The sequence below is a fragment of the Rhineura floridana genome, chromosome 13 (genome assembly GCF_030035675.1).
Source record: "Rhineura floridana isolate rRhiFlo1 chromosome 13, rRhiFlo1.hap2, whole genome shotgun sequence".
NCBI classification, from domain to species: domain Eukaryota; kingdom Metazoa; phylum Chordata; class Lepidosauria; order Squamata; family Rhineuridae; genus Rhineura; species Rhineura floridana.
In genome coordinates this window covers 37,515,939-37,540,602 of record NC_084492.1, presented here as the reverse complement: position 1 = coordinate 37,540,602, position 24,664 = coordinate 37,515,939, and the positions used below count along the sequence as shown (strand labels likewise).

The 24,664-nt window shown below is 52.9% G+C and overlaps 2 protein-coding genes across 4 annotated transcripts in view; one reads left to right on the top strand and one right to left on the bottom strand.

The window, feature by feature from the left end:
- Window positions 1-6,750, top strand: part of CDH15 (cadherin 15) — a 28,077-nt gene extending 21,327 nt beyond the window's left edge. The window contains exons 9-14 of the mRNA XM_061593795.1: window positions 101-240; window positions 844-1,062; window positions 2,778-3,017; window positions 4,240-4,376; window positions 4,901-5,065; window positions 5,515-6,750. Of these exons, the coding sequence (XP_061449779.1) occupies window positions 101-240; window positions 844-1,062; window positions 2,778-3,017; window positions 4,240-4,376; window positions 4,901-5,065; window positions 5,515-5,712 (1,099 nt within the window). The 3' untranslated portion in view covers window positions 5,713-6,750. The remainder of the gene's footprint in view (window positions 1-100; window positions 241-843; window positions 1,063-2,777; window positions 3,018-4,239; window positions 4,377-4,900; window positions 5,066-5,514) is intronic.
- Window positions 6,751-6,752: 2 nt separating this feature from the next.
- On the bottom strand, window positions 6,753-19,714 carry SLC22A31 (solute carrier family 22 member 31). 3 transcript variants are annotated; one of them, XM_061593798.1, is made up of 9 exons: window positions 19,306-19,714; window positions 18,273-18,376; window positions 15,794-15,948; window positions 13,959-14,127; window positions 11,988-12,133; window positions 10,553-10,661; window positions 9,480-9,694; window positions 8,398-8,509; window positions 6,753-7,629 (listed from the first exon to the last, which is right to left on the bottom strand). In XM_061593798.1, the coding sequence occupies exons 1-9, from the start codon at window positions 19,333-19,335 to the stop codon at window positions 7,200-7,202; spliced, it is 1,470 nt and encodes a 489-aa protein (XP_061449782.1). In that variant the 5' UTR covers window positions 19,336-19,714; the 3' UTR covers window positions 6,753-7,199. The 3 variants fall into 3 exon arrangements, with proteins under 3 accessions (XP_061449782.1, XP_061449780.1, XP_061449781.1); XM_061593796.1 differs by having other exon boundaries at window positions 18,976-19,586; XM_061593797.1 differs by lacking the exon at window positions 19,306-19,714 and adding an exon at window positions 18,589-18,714.
- Between the last annotated feature and the right edge of the window lie 4,950 nt (window positions 19,715-24,664).

Genomic DNA, 24,664 nt, shown 5'->3' with positions numbered 1-24,664 from the left:
CTGTCTCTCTCTCTCTCTCTCTCTCTCTCTGTCTCTCTCTCTCTGTCTGTCTATCTATCTATCTATCTATCTATCTATCTATCTATCCATCCATCCCCAGGTACTCCCAGGCCGCTGACTTGGTCAGCTGGCTGCAAGTGGACCCTGAGTCTGGCCTGGTACAGACACGCCAGGAGGTTCCGCCACGCTCGACGTTCCCAGACGGCTGGTACATCATGCACATCCTGGCCAGTGATAATGGTGAGAAGGTTGAGCAGAGAGAGGGCAAGAGCAGGTCCATGGCCAGAAACATCCTAGCAAAGGGCAGGGAACCATGCCAGAAGCAGCCATGATGTTCTCCCTTTTATTATTATTATTATTATTATTATTATTATTATTATTATTATTATTATTATTATTATTATTATTATTATTATTATTATTATTTATTACATTTGTATACCGCCCCATAGCCGAAGCTCTCTGGGCAGTTTACAACAATTAAAAACATTAAAAACAAATATACAAATTTAAAAACACATTTTAAAAAAAAAATTTAAAAACATGCTAAAATGCCTGAGAGAGAGGAAAGTCTTTCCATGTATATACAATTGAATCTGTGGGCAGTGGAATAACATTGTCCAACACACCTGAAGGCCGCAAGCTAGTTTAGAGGGTGCAAGACAGGCGTCGTGGCACACAAAGCTCTATCCTCCAACTAGGGGGAAATTCTCAGGGTCTCAGGAGGAACAGCCAGGGGTGACTACCATTGTCTGCCAGCATTTACTGCTGCCTGAAGCAGTTGCCTCACTCTGCCTAATGTTAGGGCTGGTCCCTTATGAATGCATCTAACTTCTCGCTTAGGAAACCCATCCCTGACAGCTACGGGGACCCTCTCCATTGAGGTGCTGGAAGTCAACGACCATGCTCCGCTGCTGCTCCCGGTGACTAGCGAGCTGTGCAGCCAGGGGGGACACCTGGTCCTGAGTGCCACCGACGAGGACCTGCCTCCCCACGCTGAGCCCTTCCATTTCCGCCTCAGCCCCCGCGTGCCCCATAATTGGACTCTCAGCCATTTCAACGGTAATCTCAGGCTGGTGAGAATCAGCTTCCCCACATTTGGCTGGGGAGGGAAAGAAACTCACCACTCCCCTAAGTGAGAGCAGTGGACCGGATTGTCTGGACAGAGCACCCCACAAGCCACAGAGCGAGGGCTGCCACCTTGAATCACTTAATGGGTTGGACTGGTGGATTAGAAAACCTTTTAAAATAGACCAAAAGACCACCTCCTTCACTCTTGTTATTTCATAATGGCCCTGAGCTTTCTCTTAATTAAAAAGAAAAATCAATTGCGGGGGGGGGAATATAAATATTTTGATGAATAATCCCTGCTTAATCAGGGGACCCTTTAAAAATAATTATATTGAATAGAAGTGTGCTATGTGGGAAAAGGCATCACCACCCCACCTTGACAAGGGAGGGGTTGCCACTGCCAAGAGGGCATGTCCTGCAGGAAACACAGGCAGCACCTTAAGCTAGAGGAAGTGGGCTTTTTGAGTGAGACTCATTTTAATTATTATTGTTGTTTTGTATCCAAGTGGAGTTCTGCTTGAACAATGGGACTTACATTTCCTCTCCTCCCCCTTATGCGCCCCCCCCAAAATCTGTTCTGGAGTGCTCCCCCAACCCTCTAGAGCTGACTTTAAGTGGGGGGGGGGCTAGAGAGGACAGGAGAGGAAGAGGACATTCCATTGCATGAGCAGAGCTGCTGAACTGGATACAGCCGATGGTTGTTAATGTATTAAATTTCATACATGGCCTTCACCGTGTGGTGCCGGGATGGGTTGCAACAGTTTAAAAATCCAGTATTAAAATCAATTGAAACAGATCAAGAGGATATTCTGGGTGGGTCCTAAGCAAGCCAGACGCATCTCTCCAGGGAGGGGATTGCCAGAGTTTCAGAGGAGCTGCCACAGGGAAGCCTCCCCCGCCTCCCCTCTACCATTCTGGGGGCAACAGAACTCCCTGCTGATATCAGCACTCAAGAAGATCTGTAGGGAAGGAGGTGGCCTTTCAGATATTTGAGGGTGGGGGTAAGTCATTTAGGGCTTTAAAGGTCTGTGAAGAATTCAGCCCTCCATTGCACCCGGAGGCGAGGAGAGCAGAGGCACCCTTAAGTGGAGGGTCACGGGAAGGGCATGATGCTTGACTCAGGTGTTGTTGCAAGGGGTGAAGGGGACTGTAGCAATGAGGAACGGATAGGTAATGGTAGGAGGGGTGGAGGGACCTGTGGGGAGGGCTGGCCCCTGAGCCCACGCAATGGTGGGAGAAATGACTGCAGGGACACCAACAGTGGAAGGGAGGCCATCCCAGGATGGGCCTTCTCGATCACGTGGCATGACCAGGGCCAGTGTCAGCACCTGCCATTCTCAGGTAAGGCCCAGCCGCCATTTTAATTCCCTGCAGTGTCCCTAACGACATGTTGCTCCGAGGCATTGTGGGAAATTAAAATGGCTGCTAGGCTCAGCTTCCTGGTCTTCCCTGAAGTGTCCTCAGGGCACCGTAGCTTCTGCCCACCACCGCTGTCCCAGAAAAGCCAACCAGAGCCCACCACCAGGCACCTTGCCCAGATACCCCTCAGACCCGGAGTTGGCCCTGGGTGCAGCCATTTGGGTTGGCCCTCCTGCAGAGGCAAGAGGATGCATGATGAGAGCAGTGAAGAAGGAAAGATGCAGGCAGCGCCCCTTGCCACCGCCTCCTCCTCCCCAAAACCCTCTCCCCTTCCTCTTCTGCTACAGACACCCACTCACTGCTGCAGGCCGAAGGAGAGGTGGAGGTCGGGCTCCATGTCCTGCCGCTACTCATCAGTGACTCGGGGACACCACTGCAGGTGCGCGAGCAGCTCCTGAACGTCTCCGTATGCGCCTGTGACCAGTGGGGCTCCTGCCAGGCTCACGCCGCTGCTGTGGTAGGCGCTGTGGCCGGCCTCAGTTTGGGGGCCTTGATGATTATCCTGGGCAGCGCCATCCTGCTTCTGCGTAAGTGCAATGACCCTTCTGACTGGAGCGCCAAGGCTTGTTCCTAAAAGGGTGTGGCCGTTGGGCACTTTTTACATGTCGATTTATGGTTTTCCAAAACACAGGCAAATATTGCATACCTGGGATTCCAAATGTTACATTTTTCACAAGAAGAAATGGGTGGCACTTTTGATGGTTCTCAGTCCCCTGGACTCTGCCTAATGACAGGACCAGCATGCCACTGGGTCACAGTCTGTAACGGACCCAAGGCGTAACGTCAGAGCAGACTTCCCTTGTCCCACATTCTGCTTCCTTTGCTTGCTTGTGAGTAGGCGCTGCTACACAACAACTGGATGCCATCCTATGCAGAGGCCAGGGCAGCCTCCACACAGAGCGGAGCCTTTTTAAACCAGCTCCCCACTCTGGAACTCTCCATGGAGAGACATTTCTGCAGCCACTCCTCTGTGGTGTTGGAGGAGAGCTTTGCGGATACCATGGACAGCGAAAAAGACAAATAACTGGGTGTTAGAACGAATTAAACCAGAACTATCACTAGAAGCTAAAATGATGAAACTGAGGTTATCATACTTTGGACAAATAATGAGAAGACACATTTCATTAGAAAAGATAATAAGGTTGGGGAAAACAGAAGGGAGTAGAAAAAGAGGAAGGCCAAACAAGAGATGGATTGATTCCATAAAGGAAGTCACAGTCCTGAACTTACAAGATCTGAACAGGGTGGTTCACGACAGATGCTATTGGAGGTCACTGATTCATAGGGTCGCCATAAGTCAAAATTGACTTGAAGGCACATAACAACAAAATTATTTTCCCCTCACCCTGCATTTATTCTCTGCTGCAATGTCCCTCCCCCTCCCAATGTGTCCCTTTTAATTTAAGTTGTGTCTTTTTGGATGTCTGATCAACTGCTTTAATTTTGCACGTCTCTTTTGAAAATGGCAAAATCAGTGAAAAGGCAGCCATAGCCGCTGGACAACAGCAGGGAGGCAGCCAAGTGCTCCTGCTGGGAGGAAGGGCGGGATATAAATGAAATAATAAATAAATAAAATAAGTGGACAGCTGAGGGGTCCCTGCTGCATCTAGTAGGCACCCTAAGGGGTGTGCATGCCAGGCAGGACCAGGGCTAAGCACAAGACCTGCACGAGGGGAGTGAGTGGGTGGAAAGGACATGTTTTGATGCTCTGCCCCCTCCCCCTTCTAACATCTCCATCTCTGCTGGCAGTCCTGGCCTTGCTGGTGGCTGCGCTGGAGCATTCTCGCCGGCAGGCGTTCCACAAGGGTCTCCTGGGGAGCTCTCAGGATGACTTGAGGGACAACATCGTCAACTACAATGAACAGGGAGGTGGCGAAGAGGACCAGGTGAGACCGCAAAATGTGTGTGTGTGTTGGGGGAGGGGGGCAAAGCAAGAGAGCAGCCGGACCACCCTACAACCAAGAGAGGTACTCTGTGGAATTCGCTCCCGTGAGAAGTGCTGCTGATGGCCATTGACTACCAGCTTGGATGGCTTTAGAAGAGGATTAGAGACGTTCATGGAGGGCGACGTCTATCAAGGGCTACTGGCCACGATGGCTGTGCGTTCCCTCCACTGACAGAGGCAATGTGCTTCTGAATGCCAACTGCAGGAGGGGAGAGTGCTCTTGTGCTCAGGTCCTGCTTGTGAGCTTCCCAGAAGAGCCATCTGACTGGCCCCTTTGAGACCAGGACGTTGTGCTAGCTGAGCCTTTGGCCTGAGCCAGAAGTGCTCTTACATATTTCCAAATGGGGTTCCCCCAGCTTGAAGCCACCCTCACTCCTAAGCCCCGTCTGTCCGGCCCCAGCAGGGTCAGGAAGGCCCATGCAGCACCCCCACCCCATGGCTGAAGGCCCCTTTTTGTGCCTTTAGGACGCCTATGACCTCAACCAGCTTCGCAACCCAGACCTCTTCCCCCCGCCGTCGCTTCGGAGCAAGCCACCACACCGGAGGGATGCGCCTTACAGCTACGCCCTGCCCCATTACCCTCGGCGCCTGCCCGCCTGCCCTTCTGACATAGAGGACTTCATCAACGAGGTAGGGAGGAGGCGGATCAGGGGCTGGGAGGACTCCTGCTCTGCTGAGGAGGGGGGAGAGGCCAGGTAGGGCAGAGCTGCAAGTATGAAGCAGCCCCCCCACACACACACACATTTTGGCCACACAGAGTTGCCCCTCCTTAGCTGGCTGCTGAGACGGGTTCTCACGCAGGCCCAAGGCCTCCTGGCTAAGTGCTCAGCGTTCCCCCAAAGTAACACAGCTGACTCAGTGGCAGGCAGCTGCTTAATGGCTACAAGAAATCCTGCTCCCTCGGCCTCAGCTGGGCTGCTGGGGCCCCTATCTACACGACAAGGTGGGTGAACAGTCGTTCCTCCTCTGCAGGGAATTACTCCTGTGAGTGATGGAAGGGACCTTAAAATCAGGGCAGGCACCAGTTGGGTCCCCAGCCAGCCGAGCTTCACCGGCTCGTCCCTGCCTCCCTTCTGCAGGGTCTCGAGGCAGCAGACGGCGACCCCAGCGTGCCTCCGTACGACACGGCCCTCATCTACGACTACGAGGGGGAGGGCTCGGCCGGGGGCTCGCTCAGCTCCATCCTCTCAAGCGTGGCAGACGACGACCAGGAGTACGACTACCTCCACGAATGGGGGCCACGATTCCGGCGCCTGGCAGAGCTGTATGGCCAGTAGGGGGAGGCAGAAGCAGGGGTGGGGGGAGGGAGCGGGGAGGCAGCCCCAGCAGCTGAGCCAGAGCCCTGCACTCTGCCGGCCCCCAGCAACCCTGTTGCCAGCAGCCTCCCATGCACCACAGCAGCCACTGCCACGGGGCTCCACCCATGGTGCCCCCAACTTCCCCAAGTAACTTTCTTGCAGGCTGCAGCTCCTGCCCTCTGTGGGGCAGGGCATCAGCAACACATAGGAACCCGCCTTCTCTAGAGTCCATCCAGCTCAGTGTTGTCTGCACTGACTGGCAGCAGCTCTCCAGGATTTCAGACGGGGTTCTCACCCAGTCGTAGCTGGAGATGCTGCCGGGGACTGAACTTGGGGCCTTCTGCATGCAGTGCAGCTGCTCTGTCTACTGAGCTCCGGCCCTTTGCCATGAACCAGGTGCAGCCTTGAGCCCCGTTTCCTGGGAGGGAAGAAGAGGCAGCCCTGAGGGAGGGAGGGAAAGGGATGCCACCAGCAGCAGCTGCTCAGCACAGTCCCAGTGTGCCAGGCACGGGCATGGGTGGGGGCTTCCTTAAAGGCCCCCTCGCCTTTTTCTCCACAAGCACTGAGCACCCAGCAGAGCAGCCAGCAAGGCCCCCTGAAAGGGGCTGGTTGGGGAGACTGCTGCGGGAGGACCAGGCAGGACAGGACTGCGGAAGGGCCCCCCGACGCAGAGGGTGGCAACAAGGGGCCCCAAGCACTTTATAGCAAGCACGGGAGGGAGGGAGGGCTGTACGGTCAGCGCTGGGGAGGAGACAGGAGCAGAAACGCAACCAGGTGCCCTGGCTGAAGGGCCCTGCGGCCAGCATGGTCAGGCCCTGGCTCTGCACCCCACACCCCTGGGCTGGACAGAGCCTGAGCTCCAATTCTGCTGGCAGCCCCCACCCCCCAAGCAGAGCACGGCAGAAGATGCAAGCCGCTTTGCTGGGCTTCATCTGCACCCCTTAGTGTCAGGGGGGAGAAAGAGGGGGGCAGCAGGACACCCTGGATGCAGCTGGAAATAAAATAGATGAAGACAGAACTACAAAGGTGTCACACTGCTTTTATTGGAAGTGCTTGGTGGTTCCAGAAACTAAAGAGGGGGGCACGGGGGGGGGTCGTCTCTTTGCCCAAGTAGAGCTGGGGGGCAGAGAAATGGAGGCTGCAGGAGAGAAGGGAAGAAAAAAGGAGGGTCCATGAATGAATGCCTCAGAAGCCCCAACAGCAGCCTTCACCAAGCTGGTGCCCTCCCCATGTTTTGGACTACAACTCCCATCAGCCCCAGCAACTGGAGGGCACCAGCTGAGCAAAGGCTGCCCAAGAGGTGAAAGGGGGATGATCCTCCAATGAGGGCAGGGCCCTTGCAGGCTAACAGCCTCCCTCCCACCACTCTTGGCTCCAGTTATTAGGAATGTGAAGGAGTCCCCTCTGGTGGGGGGCCCTAGGACATCCTCCCCAAGCGACGCAGTCAGTCTGGCGGCCCCCAGCCTCTATACCCCCACTGGAGGGCCGCTGTGCCGAGAGGACGGCACGAGCAGCTGCCTCGTTCGCCTGGAGCCGGCTGTGTGGTGAGGGCTCAGCATCTTCTTGGTGGCTGTGACGAGGCGGGCGTAGCTGTCGGGGTCGTAGAGGCCGGCCCCAGGGCGGGTAGAGAGCAGGGGCAGGTGGTCTTTGCCGTGCCGGCGCCGGGCGGAACGGAAGAGCGGGGGCCGTCGCTGGCTCTCCCCGTCACGCAGGGAGTCTGGCAGGGGCCGGCCAGTGCTCTCCGGGAGCAGCATGATGCTCAGCACCGACAGGATGGCAAAGGAGGCAAAGACCACGTGGTGGAGGAAGAAGCCACGGCTGTTGTGGATTTCCATGATGGGGGCAGCGGCCTGGCCCACGGACCCGGCGGCCAGCATGAGGCCCAGGCCAGCACCCCTGCAAAGCAGGAAAAGACAGCAGAATTGGGAACAGGAAGGGCTGGGCTGCCGGAAGTGTGTCCCCGGCTGCATAAGGGGCAATTCCAGCAGCCTTGGCTAAGGAGGAAGCACCCCCCCTGAAGAGGCAACCCGCAGGCCAGGTCCAAGCCTCCCTCACCCAGGAAAACAGGAAGAAGCTGCCTTATGCCACATCAGACCAGTGTCTACTCTGGCTGGCAGCAGCTCCTTGGCCAGCTCAGGCAGAGACAGGTCTTTTCCAGGCCGGCAGCCCAGCATCTGGAGCCGCCTGGGATTGGATCTTTGGGTGTGAGAGCACTCAGTGCTTTGCACGCAGAAGGGCCCAGGTTCAATCCCCAGCAGCACCTCCGGCTGGGGCCAAGAGAGACTCCTGTCTGAAACCCTGGAGAGCTGCTGCCAATCAGTGCATAGACAATACTGAGCTGGATACTCTGACTCAGCACAAGGCAGATTCCCTTGCTTATAGGTCCTTCCGCACGCAAAGCTGAGCTTCACCCTAGAGCTAGGGGTTTCCAGAGGGATGTCAACCACAAAGGACTTGAAACCACAGAACATGTTTGGAGCAGGAACTCTGGACTTGGGCAGAAGTGCACAAATTGGGCCCTGCCCTGATCCTCCCAGGCTAAGATAATGCCGCAGCCACCCTGCTCCTAATCCGGGTCGTGGGCTCCGGGCCTGCCAGCCTTTGCCTCATCGGCAAGCGCAGCCGAACGTTCTGGGGGAGGGAGGGAGAGAGACCTCCACTCACCTGACCACGGTGGGCAGCACCTCGCTGGCAAACAAGACGCTGAGGGCAGCAACCGCTTGCGATGCAAGGATGCCCAGGACAGAGAGCGACAGGATGAGCCAGGCCATCAGGTCTAGAGGAAGAAAAGGCTGGCTGAGTTGCTGCGCTGGCCAGCTCCTAACCCCCATGTGGCCCCACCCCAACACGTCACCTTATGCAACACAGGCCACGCAGAGAAGGTGCTGGTAGAGCAAACCTCAGCACGTGGTTGGGGTGACCCCTTTCACAGCAAGGGCCACTTTCCCTTCTGGGCAATCTTCCAGGGGCCACATGCCAGTGGCGGCCAGAGGCAAAAGTAGGCGAGGTAATGAATGTGCATTTTACCTTTGTGCAGCAGGTAGTTCACACATACACACACACACACTCCCTCCCTCCCTCCAGGGAAGCAAGAGGCATTGCCAGTGCTCAAAAGCACATTTTAGCCAAGCAAACACATTCCAGGAGGGGGCATGACAGAGGTCTAGATACAGTGACTTGGAGGGTCTGAGGCCCCCAACGCCCTGCCCTCGCAGCTGATTTGAGCAAGTGTGCCAAGCGGCATGTGCCAGGATCAGGCAGGCAGGGGAGGTCATCTCCCTTAGGGATGCGCTAGAATTCCACCCAATCTAGATGTGGTATTGAATTTTTCATCAGTTCGCTTATTCACTATTGTTACAGATTGGATTTTTATGTAGCAATTTTCCGCAGCCGTTTTTGAACCACCCCTCCAAATCCGCCTCTAAAATACCAGTATTAACAATGGTAATTTTATCGGTATTTCCTTTCGTAAGAGCAGTATTAATATTTTTGGCAAAGAGGAAAAAGCAATGGTAAAAGCAGGGGCTAGCAGAGAAAGAACAAACTCAAACCGATGCCGGCCTGAAAGGTCAATGGGATGCTTTCAAACTGGCACCAGCCAACGTATCCCACCCCTCATCTCCCCTGGTGAGCCCCACAGCAGAGCCACAGAACAATGGACACACTCTCAGGGCACCCCAGAGTCATGGCAGCTTTGGCCACACTGCACCGTAACCCCACACGAGATGAAAGCACCATCTCCTTACACTGAGTCAAGGCCAGCAGCAGCAGTGAAGAAACACCCGTCAGGATTGTGCTCAGCAGCAGGACAGCCCGCCGTCCAAAGCGCTCCACCGTCAGGCACAGGAAGAGCAGGGCGACCGCCTCACTCACAGCCAGCAGGAAGTAGGGGAAGTAGAAGCGAGGTGCGTAAGGGGTCAGGTTGCGGGTGAAGCAGTGGCGGATCCCACTCCCGATGAATCTGGGGGCGGGGAAGGCAGGAACAATTGGGGTGGGAGGGGGGAGAGAGACAGAGATTGTTAAGATGCTCTGCAAATATTCATTTATTTTTTATTTATTACATTTATATCCCCGCCTTTCTTTCATTGAGGAACCCAAGGCGACACATGTGTGCTTCCCAGGTGGTCTCTCACCCAGGTATTAACCAGACCCACACCTACTTAGCTTCAGCAAGGCAGTGGCCTTGTGGGCCTTCAGACCACATTGGGCCAAATAGTTACAGACATGACGGGGAGCGGCTTAGTAGAGTTCAGAAGCACAGGGAACAAGCAGGGATATATCATGATGATCACCATCATCACCAACCAACCCTTCACCATGAGGTCCCAGGGAAGGTTACAACAATTTAAAGCTCAGTTATTAAAAACAAATTATAGTCACAGGGTGGGTCCCTGTGTTATCTCAGGCATCACAGGCCAGGGTAAAGAGGTGTGTGGGGAGGGAATTCCACACCCAAGCTCCTTGAAAACAAGTCTGGGCCAAATCAAGAGAGGGGACCTGAAGCCAACTCATCTCACTCAAGTCACAATCACTGCCACTAGAACAGCCCTGCTGGATTAGACCAAGGCAGGTCCACTGAGTCCAGCATCCACAGGGGCCCATCGACAACAGCCCTCTCCCATCACTGCTCCCCAAGAACGGGTATTCAAAGGTAAACTGCCTCTGGACATGCAGGTTCCATAGAGACATCACAACCAACAGCGACAGCTAGTAAATTTAACCTCCACCATGGTGACTTCACAGTTGCTGCCAACACTCCCCACAAAGATATCTCCCCTCCCACCGCCTCTCGGAAACCCAGAACGTATCGGGCCCTTACGCAGTAAAACCAAGGATAAGGCTATTCTTCCAGATGACTCGAGTGTGGAAGATCTTGCAGATACTGTGGTACTGTGGGACGGGCGCTCCTTCAGAAAGAGTGTCCAGCTCTGGAGGCAGAATCAGAGGCTGTTATTGTGAGACAACAAACACCGCTTCCACTAATCAAGAAAACCTGGGGTTGTACTCAACAAACATTTCCCATATAAATTAATTTGTACATTAGAATGAATGAACACAAATCAGTTGTGTCCATTAATGTCACTGAGTCTACTCTGAGTAGGACTAGCGTCACAGACCACCCCAGAGTATAGTTATACAAATTAAGTTATATGGAAAATGTGCACGTTGGGCTTTGATAAGGAGGATTCTCAGGGTGGCTGACAGCAAAAAGGCAACACGGTAAAATAATCTCTCAACAATACAGATGAAACAGGAAGTAAAAATGGCAACAAAGAAGCAATTCCTCAAGAATGAAAACCACTGGGGACAGAGGTTCCCTACCCCATCCCTGCCAGAGAAACACCTACCTCTTCTGTGGTACAGCTTACACACTGGCTTATCTCATAGGGAGTCAAGAGGCCTCAATCCTGGAAATGCAAACGGTGCAACTCCAGGTGCTGGGGCATTCATGACATTGCACCAGAAGTACCCTTGCAGGCCTGAGACACACACGCCCTCAACCTCCAGATGACGGCACTGCACCCCTTGCTCCAAGCCAGATATTGCCAGGACAGAGCAAGGCCAGGGTTAGGGTTGGTCTGGGACACTTGCTTGCTGTGACACCAGGCTAGTTCACACAGTGACTTATTGTGGGACTGGTGCTACTTGCATCCCTGTTTAATTTGCATGGTTCACATAACGTTGCTGGCAATCAGCAGCTATTACACAGTTTTCCCGTATCAACCCAATCCAATTATAATGGGAAAAGGAAAGGAAAAACTGTCTCAGCTTCGCTGCGCTTCTCTGTGTAGGCGCTTTGCCTCTTTTTTTGGTGGGCAGGCTCTCTTATGCTCCATCGCCAGCTCCCTCTCTCTCTGCTGCCTGCAAAAGCTGCAGCAACTGCTGCCTACTTGCCTTTCACTCATTCCCCCCTCTAGTTTTATAGTTTCCTGTCAGTTACACTCCCACTGTCTCTGGCTTCAGCAGGGAGAGGCCTGCATTTGACAAGAAACAATGAAACTGACAAAAAACTCTACCCTTCTCCATTAGCAATACTGGCACTTGGAGGGAGTAAACATGTAAAATTAGGGGTGGGGCCACAAGCAAACAGTGATACTAAATCTTTCCAGAGGAACGCCTAATTGTGTGAAAGGAAAACAGTGGATTTGAAGGTACGAAGTGTGAACCTTGGAAATCTATTGTGATGGCACAAGCTGCATCTTTACTGCAAAGTTCAGCTCCCATGTGAATGAGCCCGCCCTCTCAGACCTCACCTGTAAGCAAGTGCTCCCGAGTGTAGAAGTCTTCCTCCAGGCGGACTCTGTTGCCCTCGGCTAAATTGTGCAGAACCCGCTTGCCTTCCTCCAGCTGCTGAGTGGCCAAGAGCCAGCGGGCCGACTCAGGAAAAAGGGCAGGGCACCTGTCCGAAAACAGAAGATGTTCCGTGGGGAGAAACAGGTTGCTAGGGGAGGCCTACCAGGCAGAGGCTGGACATGGCTGCTCCTTCGTTCTAGAGAGCACAGGCCATGGAGAGAGGAGTTTACATGAGCAGTGAGAGAGCAGGTTCAAACCCCAAGTTTGCCAAATAGCCTTGGGAAAACCACTCTCAGGGTCCCAGCCTGTACAAACAGGAGTCAGCACGGCCACATGTCATGAAGGTGTCACAAAAAACGGAGAAAGTAAAACTTTTGGGGGAGAAAGGAAAGGGAGAATACAACCAAAGGTTCCTTAAAAACTAAACCTTCGTAAAAAAATTATTTTATTTATTTGTTTATTTGATTTATATCCTGCCCTTTCTCCCACCAGGAGCCCAGGGCTGCGAGGGCTCACTTTTGGGGAGTGAACTTGATAGCTGCAACATTCCAAAGTGTGAGCCAACTCAGAAGAATCAGGGAACATCACAATGGTTTCTGGCAGCCAAGTAGAAAGAGTTTAAAATCCAGAAGGAAAACAGGGAGACCCACTGGAGGGAGGGGAAGAAAGAGGGTGAAGAATTGTTCTTAAAAAGGGAAACTTTCTCTTGGAATCAAATTGGGAAAAGCCCTGAGATTTGTGAGTTTTGCATGATGAGAAGCAAGCGAAACCTGGCTTTGCAGGGAACAGGAAATGTGCTTTTCCACGTCTTCTTGCGTAGTAGAGTCCAGGGCTCTCCTCCAAGTTCCTCATAGCTCTCCATGTCCCACTAAGGGTTAAACATCCACACCTTCCTCCCGTATTGCACAAGTCCAAAGGAAGCTGGCTGAAGTTGCGGCTGGATCAAGCACGTTTCCTTGGCCCTTGAACTGAAGGGCTCCGTTGAGGTGGTGCTCCAGTGAAGAGGGTTTTGCACATCACCAAAGGAGCTCGGGCTGAGAGGGTGCCAAGCATGCTGAAGCTTCAAAGTGGCACTCTCTTGTGCCTGGAAGAGTTGCGCTTCCCTCTGACCCCATCATCACATAACCAAATAGGCAACTGAGAAGCAAGATTGGGCCCATCCAGCCAATTTCCCCTCCCCTCCTCGAGTATGGCTGCACTATTGCGCTTTGCCTGTGCTCAGTGGTCTTCATATAATTATATATACACAAATGTGTAATGTCCCAGGGCAACGAGAGAAAGACAGGGGAGGTGACGACTCCAGGGCATCAGGTTAGGGTAAGGCTCATCCATTTGAAAAAACGTCTAACACAGCTGTAGGTGCCACTGAACCTTCACCAGATGGGTGTGCAATACTTATAAAGCAGACTGGGGAATCACAGGCCTTGGGGGCCAAATGCAGCCCTTCAGACCTCTCTGGCTGGCCCTCAGAACTCTGCCCAGGCCACACCCCTCACTGGCTCTGCTTCACACCTGAGTGGGTTTGCTGGGCTGGAACGTCTTCCTGAATTCTGATCATGGACGGAGGAGAGAATCGCAGGCAAGCATTTGCAGAAACTAGAGATAAAATGTACTTTTGTTGCTCTGCCTGGCCCTGCCCACCAGAGCCATGTGGCCCTCAGAAGATGGCCCAGAAGGGAATGTGGCCCTTGAACTGAAAAGGATTACCTACCAGTCTTATAAGGCACCAGGAAAATTATAGGCAGTTCCCATCCTAGGATGAAATTTCTCAAAGGGGTGTGTGTGTGTGTTGGGGGGGGAAATCATGCTGATTTCCTCATTGACAGAAGTCCAATGGTGCTTGTGTGCCACTCACTGCGAGGAGTTGTGTGCCTTAATTCTGAGGATTTTGCTCCTCCTTTTAGCATCCGAGGGCTGCGAGGCATACTTACCACCAGCAGGCAGCTAGCAGAGCGAGGCCCAGCACTATTGCCCCCTGGAGAAGCCTCCACTCCTTGCACGCCACAGCCAGCCCCGGCAAGAGCAGCTCCCCAGACACCCAGAAGAAACCAGCCCCCATGGTGACCGCCAGGCGGTGGGGAGGGTCGCACAATTCCAGCCCTGAGGAGGAAAGGGCAATGGGAAGAACACAAAAGCAGAAAGGGGGGGACGTACGGGACAGGCGCACATGGCAGGCAGCACATGCTGGCAGCGAGGGGTTTGGTTGGCTTTTAGGAGCAAAGGAAGCTGCCTTATACCAGTAGTCCATCTAGCTCAGTATTGTCTACACAGACTGGCAGGGGCTCTCCAGGGTTTCAGACATGGAATCTCTCCCAGCCCCACCTGGAGATGCCACTGGGGGTTGAACCGGGGACCTTCTGCCTGCAAGGCAGATGCTCTATCCCTGAGCTACAACCCGTTTCCTATGGACTGAGCCTTTAGCGTGGAACTCCCACCCAGTAGAGGTTCAACAGGGACGATTCAGGCAGGTATTATTCAGGCAGGCCTTTACAATGTGAAATTCTTGTTACAGTAGGGCCCCGCATTACAGCATTTTCCGCTTTACGGCGGGGGTCCGGAATGGAACCTGCCGTATAAGTGAGGCCCTACTGTATTGATGTTTTTACTGACATTTTTATTGTCCTCATTGTAATTTTGCATACTGTATACAAAATTGCTGTAATTTTTACAAAAGTGTGGCCTGTAAGTATCTCAATAAATTAATACATGGGCCTCTGTTTTGGCAAAAATGTGCAAGACTACTGTACATCCAGAGTTCCCAGCTCATCATCTGGAAACACACAAGCACGTTGTTTCTGTGTCCCTTTTGTTGCCTCCCAAGCTGCCTACGTGCATAATCCCAAGCTGGGGAACCTGTGGCGCTCCAGACGTTTCAAACCACAACTCCCATCATCCATGACCATTGGCCCTGCTGGCTAGGACTGATGGGAGTTGGAGTCCGAAGACATCTGGAGAGCACCTGGCTCCCCATCTCTAACCCACCTCAGCCTCCAGGGCAGGGATGGGAAACCCATGGCCCTCCAGATGTTGCTGGACCACATCAGTCCTGCCCAGTGGCTGTGTCCAACATCTGCCAAGCGCCACAGGTTCCCTATCTCTGATCTGGGGCAAACAAGAGGCTGAACTTATTTGCCCTCTTGCATCTGGACATCAGTGGGCCTATGAACCCAACCAAGATGACCAGTGGTAAGGGATGGTGGGAGTTGTGGCCCAGCAACATCTGGAGGACACCACATTGGCAACCCATGGAGACGCAGCAGCCTATGAGGTTACCAAGAGAAACAGCAAAAGCATATTCCTTAAACTCCCTGCAACTCAGTCACATTGATAGGACTTCTTATTTCAGAGGAACGGCCTCGGCATTAGAGTCAGTCCAGAGTGCTTGGTTGCTCTCCTCCAAGAAGTACCTGGCCCCAAAGGGCTAATGAAAGCCTTCTTGTTCCTTCTAAGAAACAGAGCTGCTTTTGGAGAAGCTTTGCAGATGCACATTAAACGCACGTGTTGAGGAGATGCTACTTTGGTACACCTGAGAACCTGGGAGGCAGCTTTTGCGAGGATGACCCATCTCTCTTAGTGCTTTTCTTCGGCGGTATCAGAAACTGCAGATAACAGAACTGGCTGTTTTTGCTGCAGCAGACTGGCACGGCTACAGCCTCTAGATTGTGGAACTAAAATGATTGCACAAAGTGCCCCCAGTCCCAGCCTTCTCTCAGCCATAAGAGGCAACCACAGAGAGGCTAACAGGGTAGCAAGGGGCGCCACTTACTTGCAACGTAGAGGGAGAGGAACGTGCCGGCCAGCAGTGCTCCAAATAGCAGACGTGTAAGTACAAGCATAACGTAATTCACAGACAGCGCCACAGCAACACCCAGCGGCATGGAGAGCATCAAAGCGGACATGTACGTGGCCCGGCGGCCAAACCTGAAGAATTAAAGGATAGCGAGTAAAGATGCAAAGCTAGGGAGCTCCACAGAAGAGCCCAAAAGCTAGCTCAGGCCGAAGGGGGCCCATCTAGTCCAGCAGCCGGTTCTCAGAGCCGCCAGCCAGATGCCCCAGTGGGAAGGTGCAACTGTCACTGGCTGCGGCTTTACTCAAACATCCCAGCCACCTCAGCACAGTTGCCAATCCACAGTGGTGCAAGCAAGGAAATTGGCTTTTAGTTGGGACTTCGTAAGGCTACCTTTTGAAACGCCCTTTGCAATAGCAACGTTAATTTGAGTTTCTGCTTTTCTGCATTGTCTGCTGGAGACCAATGAGGTGCTCAGTAACCTAACAAACCCTTCAGACTGTTTTGCTAAGCCCACAACTGTCAGAAGCACACCTGATTCCGGCACCTTCTGGTTTCACAGTATTCATCATCACCACCTCAACGAACATCAGAAGAGCCTGCTGGATCAGGCCAAGGGGGGCCCATCTCATCCAGCATCCTGTACTCACAGTGGCCAGCCAGATGCCCACTATGGGAAGCCTGAAAGCAGGACATGAGTGCACGGAGCACTTTCCTCTCCTGCGGTTTCCAGCATCTGGTGTTGGGAGGCATACAGCCTTCTACCAGGCCCAACAGGAACTCTGTGGTCTTCCCATGGGCATCCGGTTTATCTACTTATTTAATTAAATGTATATCCCACCCTTCCTCCCGAAGGAGTCCTGGGCAGCAAACACATTAACAGCGAAACATTTTTAAAAACAACAGCAATGCAGCAGCGGTTGGCTACTCTGAGACTGCAGCTCAGGAACCGGACACGTGCTTGGCCTGCAGAAGGTCTCAGGTTAAATCCTTGGCATCTCCAGGTAGAGTTGGGGAAAGATTCTGAAGCTCTGGAGAGCCACTGCCAACCAGTGCACACCATACTGAGCTGGACTGATTTAATACTGTCAGCTTCCGAGGTCCCCATGAGACCAGAATGCTGAACTAGATAGGCCTTTGGTCTGAGCCAGCAGAGCTCTTTGGTTCCAAAGGGAAACCTCATCTCACAAAGATGTAATAGTTCTCCATGAAGAACTGCTCTGCTTTATACATGAGAACCTGAGACATTTTGTCCTGAACGGCCCCTTGTCAAGAGAGCTTTTGGCTCTTACTTTACAGCGGGGATGGAGAACTTCCAGCATGGGGCTGAAACACAGCTCTCCAAGGCTCCCTACCTGGCCCTGTTCCCCAGGCCACCTGTCCACGCCCATACCCCCTGGTCCTACTTCACACCCTCCTTGAGTGCTCTTGCCTGCCTGGACTGAGTCCTTGAACTCTGACAAGGCTTCTCGCTTGACTGGATGGTGAACAGAGAGCGGCGCATAAGTGTTTGCAGAAACTAGCTGTCGGTTTGACACGCACTGCTCCGCCTCTGGGCCTACCCACCACTGGCATGCGGCCCCTGGAAGGCTGCCAAGAAAGGAACGCGGACCTTGGGGTGAAAAGGGCTCCCCACTCCTACTTTACAGTCTAGTGGCCAAGGAGCGTGTTTATTTATTTCAAAGAATCATAGAATAGTAGAGTTAAAAGGGGCCTATAAGGCCATCAAGTCCAACCCCCTGCGCAATGCAGGAATCCAAATCAAAGCATTCCCGACAGAATAGAATCATAGAATAGTAGAGTTAAATTTATTTATTATTTGATTTATATCCTGCCCTTCCGCCCAGGGCAGGTGTTGCAAGAGTCTTGGGCAACAGCACACAGCAGGTGTCCTGCTATTTCCTCACCCTCATTGTCTGTGACCCACATCTGTGGTTATGGCTGTGCATATTCTGCAGCCCTCGCCCCTTCTTTTAAAACTCTCTGATCTGACATTACTTAAAGACACACCACACAGAATGCACAGGGACCTGCCTTATACCAGGTCAAATTAGTTTGACCCGTTAGCCGGGGATCATTTACTCCGACTAGCAACAGCTGTTCAAGGGCTCAGGAAGAGAAGGGCCATTCCCATCACTTGCTGCCTTCTATATTTTAAAACTGGAGAAGCCGAGGATTGAACCTGGGACCTACTGTACACAAAACAGGTGCTCTACCACAGAGCAATATAGGCCCTACCCTTGAGGAAGAAAATCTGGCTCTACAAGACAACAGAACCACGTAACATAGTAGCTAGGTGCTAACGTGGCATTTGGTTTCCCAAGGCCTTAATTACCTTTAGAGGAATACATTCACCACCAACAACAACAAGCATCCAGTCCTGACTGAGGGTTCACAGCATACAGGCAGTACCTGCTATAAGCTCAAGGAAGAACCTTGTACTAGGGAGACACTTTACCTGTCACAGGTTGATCCAAAGCCCACGTAACCGATAAGCCACCCCAGGAGATAGGTGGTTTGTTCCAGGGGCACCTGCCAGCGGTTGCCACACACCAAGTCCCACTGCAAGAAAAAGGGAGGTGAGCTTTCAGAGGTGGGAAGCAGGCATGGGCTACTTGCAGGCCCTCTCAGGGGTCCAGAGGGGCCCTGGGCCACTTCCAGCTTTGCAGGCCCGTAGCCACAACAAAAATGAAAAAGATGACCCATGAAAGCAAAATCATCTACATCCATTATCAAAACTTTTTTTTAACCAAATTACATCTCTTTTTGCTTACATTTGCAGCTCTAAGCTGAACATGTCCATCATATTTCGGTTCGATGCACATAAAAACAAGTTGCAAAACGTATCAAATGCCCCAAAATTGACAAGTGTGTCACTTTGAGGCCTCCTGTGGGCTCTGGGCCCAGGCCAAATGGCACCCCCACCAGCCGGGGCTCCCTGCAGGCGCTCATTACATAATGCTCAGCAGCACAAGGGCCGCCCCAAAGTCGAGCAGGTCGGTTTGCCACGGAGCACTCTGGGCCCGTGGAACTGGGACTCTACTCTGCACATGCTCAGAGGCGCCGTTCTGCATCATCTCCCCACGCTTGCTTCCAAGGGCGTCTTCGTTCACCCCGCCGCCCGCCGCCCTTCCTTACAGCTGCCCCCCAACCCCACCGACCTGCGTGACGAGGGTGGAGCGGAGGCCGGCCTCAGGCAGCGCGTACTCCCACCCGCGGGTGCAGGGGCCAGTGCCGTTGGGCGCGAGGCCGCCCCCAGGCGGCGGGTAGCGGTAGAGCAGGCAGGGGCTGCCGCGCGGGGCCGAGGCGTTGCGCAGCTCGGCACCGCTAGCGTTGCGCAGCGCGGGGGGGACTAGCGCCGGGTCCGGGCGGCAGCGGTGCTGCGGGGTGGCGGCCAGCAGCAGCCCTGCGGCCAAGCCGAGGGCCAGCGGCACGTTGGGAAGCCACGAGGCGGCAGCGAGGAGCCGGGCGCGTCGCCCGAAGCCGCCCACCTGCCGCAGTAGCCGCCCGTCGAAGTCCATGCGCCGCGGACGGGACGGGCACCGGAGCACCGCCTGGGGAACTAGAGCGCCGGAGCGGGGCGGGCGCTTAAGGAGGCCGGCAGGGAGCCGCCCCCTGCCTGGAGCGCGGAAGGAGGCGAGGACTTGGGAGCTGGCGACGGCCCTCGACGGCCCTCTCGGCTGGCTTCCGCCCTTGGCACCCGGCAGTGCGCAAAAAGCGCCGTCGAGGAAAAGTAACCCGGAGAAGAAAGGCTGCGTGCTGCTCCCGCTTCGAGGCTTATTAGACGGCCCGGCCAGCCCAGCCTCGCCTTCTCCTCCGCAACGACGCCTCCTGGGCCTCGTCCGCCCGGTCCCGCGAGGGCGCCGAGGCCCGGGGGGGGGAGGGGGAATTGCTGGGTTCTTAAAGGATTCTTCTTGAAGATTTGCTTATGCTGATTCATATGGGAAATTAGGGCGGTGGGAGGGGGGTTCCCCAGCAGGACGCCCAGCTGCCCTATAGGCATTTTCAAAGGGGGGCAGGAAATGGGGGCTCACTGCAAAAGGCCCACCACCTAGCAATGCCCCTGCCACCAAGACTTGGTGACACCCCCATCTGGGCCTCTCCTAGAAGGAATGACCAACCAGATGCCCCTTCCACGCTCACCCACCACCCTGGAAAGTCCAGTCTGCCCCAGCATCTTTCTTCTGGACACCAGGCACAGAAAGGGCTGCATCTGATGAAGGAAACCGCAATCCACAAAGGCTAGGCCTTGGCAAGAAAATGGTTCGCCTTTAAGCTGGTTTCACAAGACGCTTTGTTGTCGTTGATCTTGGGAGAACAGTAATAACAATAATTTAAGCCAACCAAGTGTCCTTGACACCAGGTTGTAGCCCATATGGGGACCAGAGCTGCCAGTACCTCTTGGATGTGCTTCCAGTTGGGCTCAGCAAGGCCTCCCTGTTCTCACCGTGCCAACCAGGTGCCCCTCTGGAAAGCCCAAAAGCAGGACCTGAGGGCAACAGGGCTGTCCCCACTTGCGATTCCCAGCAGCTGGTATTCCAAGGGATGCTGCCTCGTGACAAAGCCTTTTCCTCCATGAATGTGGCTAATCCTCTTCTAAAGCTGTCCAAGTTGGGGGCCATCACTGCGTCTCCTGGGGGCGCATTCCAGAGTTTGTGAAGCAGTCCTTTCTCTTGTCTGGCCGGACTCTTCTGGCATTCAGCTTCAGTGGGTGGCCTTTCCCCCTGTGTCAAGAGGGGAAGGCGGGCAGCGCAGGGACCAGGCAGGACGGTAGGAGATCATGTGTTGAGGTCATAAGCCCTTGACTTTGGCTGTTTGGAGGACGGGCCACAGCTCAGTGGCGAGGAAGCATCTGCCTTTGCACGCAGAAGGTGGGCAAATACCATTTTCAAGTCATAACTTCAATACAGAACAATCAACTCCCCCCCAAAAAAGTGGGGAGAGTTGCTATCGCACTCGGGTCCTGCTTGTGTGCTTCCCTTAACAGGCATCTGGATGGCCACTGTGTGAACAGGATGTGGGACTAGCCTGGCTCTTTTTGTGTCCTTAATCAGGGTTCTTCCTCTTTGTTAATTAATTTTTTTATTTGCAAATTTAAAAAGGAAAGGAAAGGGGGGGAACAAAGAAAAAATGAAATAACTAAAAGGTACAAGAATAAAAATAACGAGAAAGAAATAATGTATGAATGATGATAAATCACCGGTTTACGTTACGGCTACAGTAACCGTCAGTACGTGCATCTCGAGTGAAGCTGTAGGGGAAGGTCTGTGGCTCAGTGGCAGAGCATCCGCCTTGCTTGCAGAGGTCCCTGGTCCAAGCCCCAGCGGCATCTCCAGATAGGGCTGGGAGACAGCCTCCCCTGAAACCCTGGAGAGCTGCTGCCAGTCAGTGTGGGCAGTACTGAGCTAAGTGGACCAGTCGTCTGACTCAGTAGAAGGAGCTTCTTGTGTGCAAAAGGGACTGGCGAACACTTGTATCGGATTGTCAAGTGACTGGTTGCAGCACACAACGGGTGTGCTCTTGTGATGAGAAACTAGAACAGCTTCTGTGTTGGGCTTCTGGAGGAAACGCAACCCAATATCCTTCTGCAAAGAATCACCTCCCAGCCCAGGATCTTCCAGTGCACCCAAATGTAAACTCCAGCCAGCTTACGGCTACTTTTTTTGCTTTAGGAAGCCATTTTATGCCAAGTCAGACCACTGGTGCGTCTAGCTCAATATTGCCAACGCTGACTAGTTTCAGGTTTCCAGGGTTTCAGACGGGACGTCCCCAGCCTTATCTTCAGACACCAGGGATTGAACCTGGGACCTTCTGCATGCAAAGCAGATGCTCTGCCACTGCGCCACGGCCCCTCCATGTATGTGGGCCCTTTCTGCTCTTCAAATCCCATGCTTGTATTTGCATTAAATGGTGTTTTACATACTGCCCCACAGCTGGTATAGCACAGTGGGGAGGAGAGCCTGGCTGGGAGTCCAGAGTCTGTGAGTTCCAATCCCCGCTCGTGTCTCCTGGGTGTAAAGGGCCAGCTAAAGATCACCCCCACAGGGAGTGGCTCAGGGGTTACATGCCCTGCCCCCTGTGCAGCCGTGGGCAAGCTGCATAGTCCCAAGGAGCCCAGTTGCCCCCCAGCTGGCAGTTGTGGACAAGGAAGGGGCTGGCTTGTGCAGCTGTGGCAAGCTGAGCAGTCCCTAGCCAGCTGGGGAGGAGTAGCCTCAGAAGGAGGCAATGGTCTTTCTTGGCAATCACTCGTGACCAAGTAAGATTGTCTTCCAAAATATAGTCTTTAACAATGGATCCGTCTGAATCTGTATCCACCACCAATGTACCAGACCATGACTAGGTGCTTCTGGATTTCACAGTCCTGCCCCCGTCGCCATTTGCCAATCGCCATGGGACTTTTGTTATGGAAGACGCCTGTGCGTGAATTTGTTTTATGTGGGGAGATCGGTGCACCACAATCAACATACAATCTTGACAGAAAAAGGCTTTGATCCAATGGCATGGGTACTATGACGATTAGAAGTCCTTTATCTGCTGCAGCCTTCATCCACCTTCACAGCCGTTGTAACGTACACATTGTTATCCTCCGCCTGTTCTGCCGTTGAGGACATTCTTGGATCGTTCTTTGTCTGGTTCCTCTCCCTTGACCTTACCGCCATGGGTGACCCTGCTGGGAGTACATGACTCCCGATGGCTTCGCTCACAGGGTTCATTGGAACATGCAAGCCCACTCACCGCTACAAGGTGATGATCCAGCGAGGGAGACAATGGTAACCCCCGTCTGAATACCACTTACCATGAAAACCCTATTCATAGGGTAGCCATAAGTCGGGATCGACTTGAAGGCAGTCCATTTACATACTGGCCCATTGCAGAACTTCCTGCTGGAGGTAGATATTTGCAGTGGCCTTTTAGAGGGGGAGGAAGCAGCCTCTCCTGTTAGTGCATACAAACACAGACGCAGCTTGCAATCACTCACCAGCAACCTAACGCCCTACAAGCACCAAGAGTCACATGATCCAGGAGCCAGGCGACTTTCCCTCCCTGGCTTCCTGCTTGTTAAGAGTCACCTTTTCTGTGGGAGTGGGGAAGAGTTCCTGTGTCGCAATGCAGATTTAAGTGCTGTTTGTAAGGGGAGGGGGAGCACAGCCAAGAGGAGTGTAAGGCCCTCTTCTAATGACAATTACAGTGGGAAAGTTAAAGAGAGAGCTGCGGAACTTGCACAGCTGGGACAAAACTGTTGAGGGACTGTGCAGAGGTGAGTTGCTGCTGGTAAAAAGACCTTTTGTTAAAGGGACTTTCCTCTAAATGGGGCTTTCATTGTTGGCTCAACTGGGCAGGGAGAGAGTAGTTGTGGAAGAGAGGGAAGATTTTAGGACTCTGGCCGCTAAGCCGGATAAAGAGAACTTGCTCATTCCGGTCAAGCAACTTTCTTTTGGCTGCTGCAATGACTTTATCCGACACAAGGTTTAAGCTTGCAAAGTGTGTTTAACAAATGCTTCTGTGTTTGCCTCAAACCTCCATCTCACACACATGCACCCCGGCGTAAGAAGTTTGTCACTATTATTCTCACTTAAATAGACTGAGGAACCACATCTCATAAGCAAGTAACTGAATCTTAATTAGGTGGCATACGCACCATACCTTTAAAACATATTTGAAACACAACACACACACCCCAGAAAGAATCATAGGAACTGTAGTTCACCCCTCACAGAGCTACAATTCCTAGCACCACTGGCAAACTACAGTTCCCAGGATTCTTTTGGGTGTGCATGCTTTGCGCTTTAAAGGGAGGGATGGTGTGCTTTGAGTGTGCTTTAAAGGGACACAACCTTAAGCCAAGGCCCCTTCAGTCTAGTGGAATGCTATGGGGGTTTTCCTTCTGGTGGGAGTCCCCCCACCCCAGTAAGGCTACAATATTTCATGTCAACATTTCAACAGTTTCCCCCCAGGTAAATGGACTGGCTGATTATCAGAATCTCACCAAACCTGAAGGGTGTCCTGAAAATTATTATTTAAATCTCTGGACCATTCGACACCCAGACTGCGTGTCGTTAGTCATCCTGGGATAACAGCAACGGAACTCGCTTCAAATTCTTGATTTGTTTGCACATTCCAAAAGTAAATCAGGCTACTGTCTCATGACTCAAGAGCCGTCCTGAGAGGGCGTTACACACCCAGCTTTTGTCTCACCAGTTGATTATCTCTTTTTCCAGCCAGATAAATCTTTAGAGCACGATGGGAGGAGCTGAAGCAACAGGTCATGCGACACTTTGTGTCCCAGGCCCATAGCCAGTGCCAGCTGGAGGCTCCATGTCAGTTTGGCAGTGGGATCCCCTTTGGGTTTTAGTCTGAACTTTCAAGGAGCTATCAAGGTTCTTTCAGCATGGACATTGAGCCACCAGCCATAGCACAGTAGTAGAACATCTGCTTTGTATGCAAATGGTCCCAGGGTCAATCCACGGCATCTCCAGGTAGGGTTGGGGAAGAGTCCCTGCCTCAAACCCTGGAGAGTGTAGACAATACTGAGCCAGGTAGACCATTGGTCTGAGTTGATAGAAGGCAGCTTCCTGTGATGCAGATCAAAACCCAGAGTTAACTATTCCAGAAAATAGCCTGCAGAACTTTTAATCATCATCCAAATTGTCACTGGCAATAGTAATAATAATAATAATAATAAAATTTTATTTTTGAGTCGCCTATCTGGCCGAATTAACGGCCACTCTAGGCGACGTACATTGACATAATAAAATAAAATACAATATAAAACCAGTACAAACCACACTCAATAATCAACTAATCACCCCTCTTCCATTAATCAACAACATTAAAAAACTAACCCACCCC

Bases quoted from the DNA above. Each gene is read 5' to 3' on its own strand.
- SLC22A31 (XM_061593796.1), bottom strand. From the start codon at position 19,335: ATGGACTTCGACGGGCGGCTACTGCGGCAGGTGGGCGGCTTCGGGCGA. The intron at 15,949-18,272 runs GTAAAGTGTCTC...TTAATTCTTCAG, and splicing joins TTTGGATCAACCTGTGACAG to GTTTGGCCGCCGGGCCACGT. The intron at 8,510-9,479 runs GTAAGGAGATGG...TTCTTCCTCTAG, and splicing joins GCTGCTGGCCTTGACTCAGT to ACCTGATGGCCTGGCTCATC.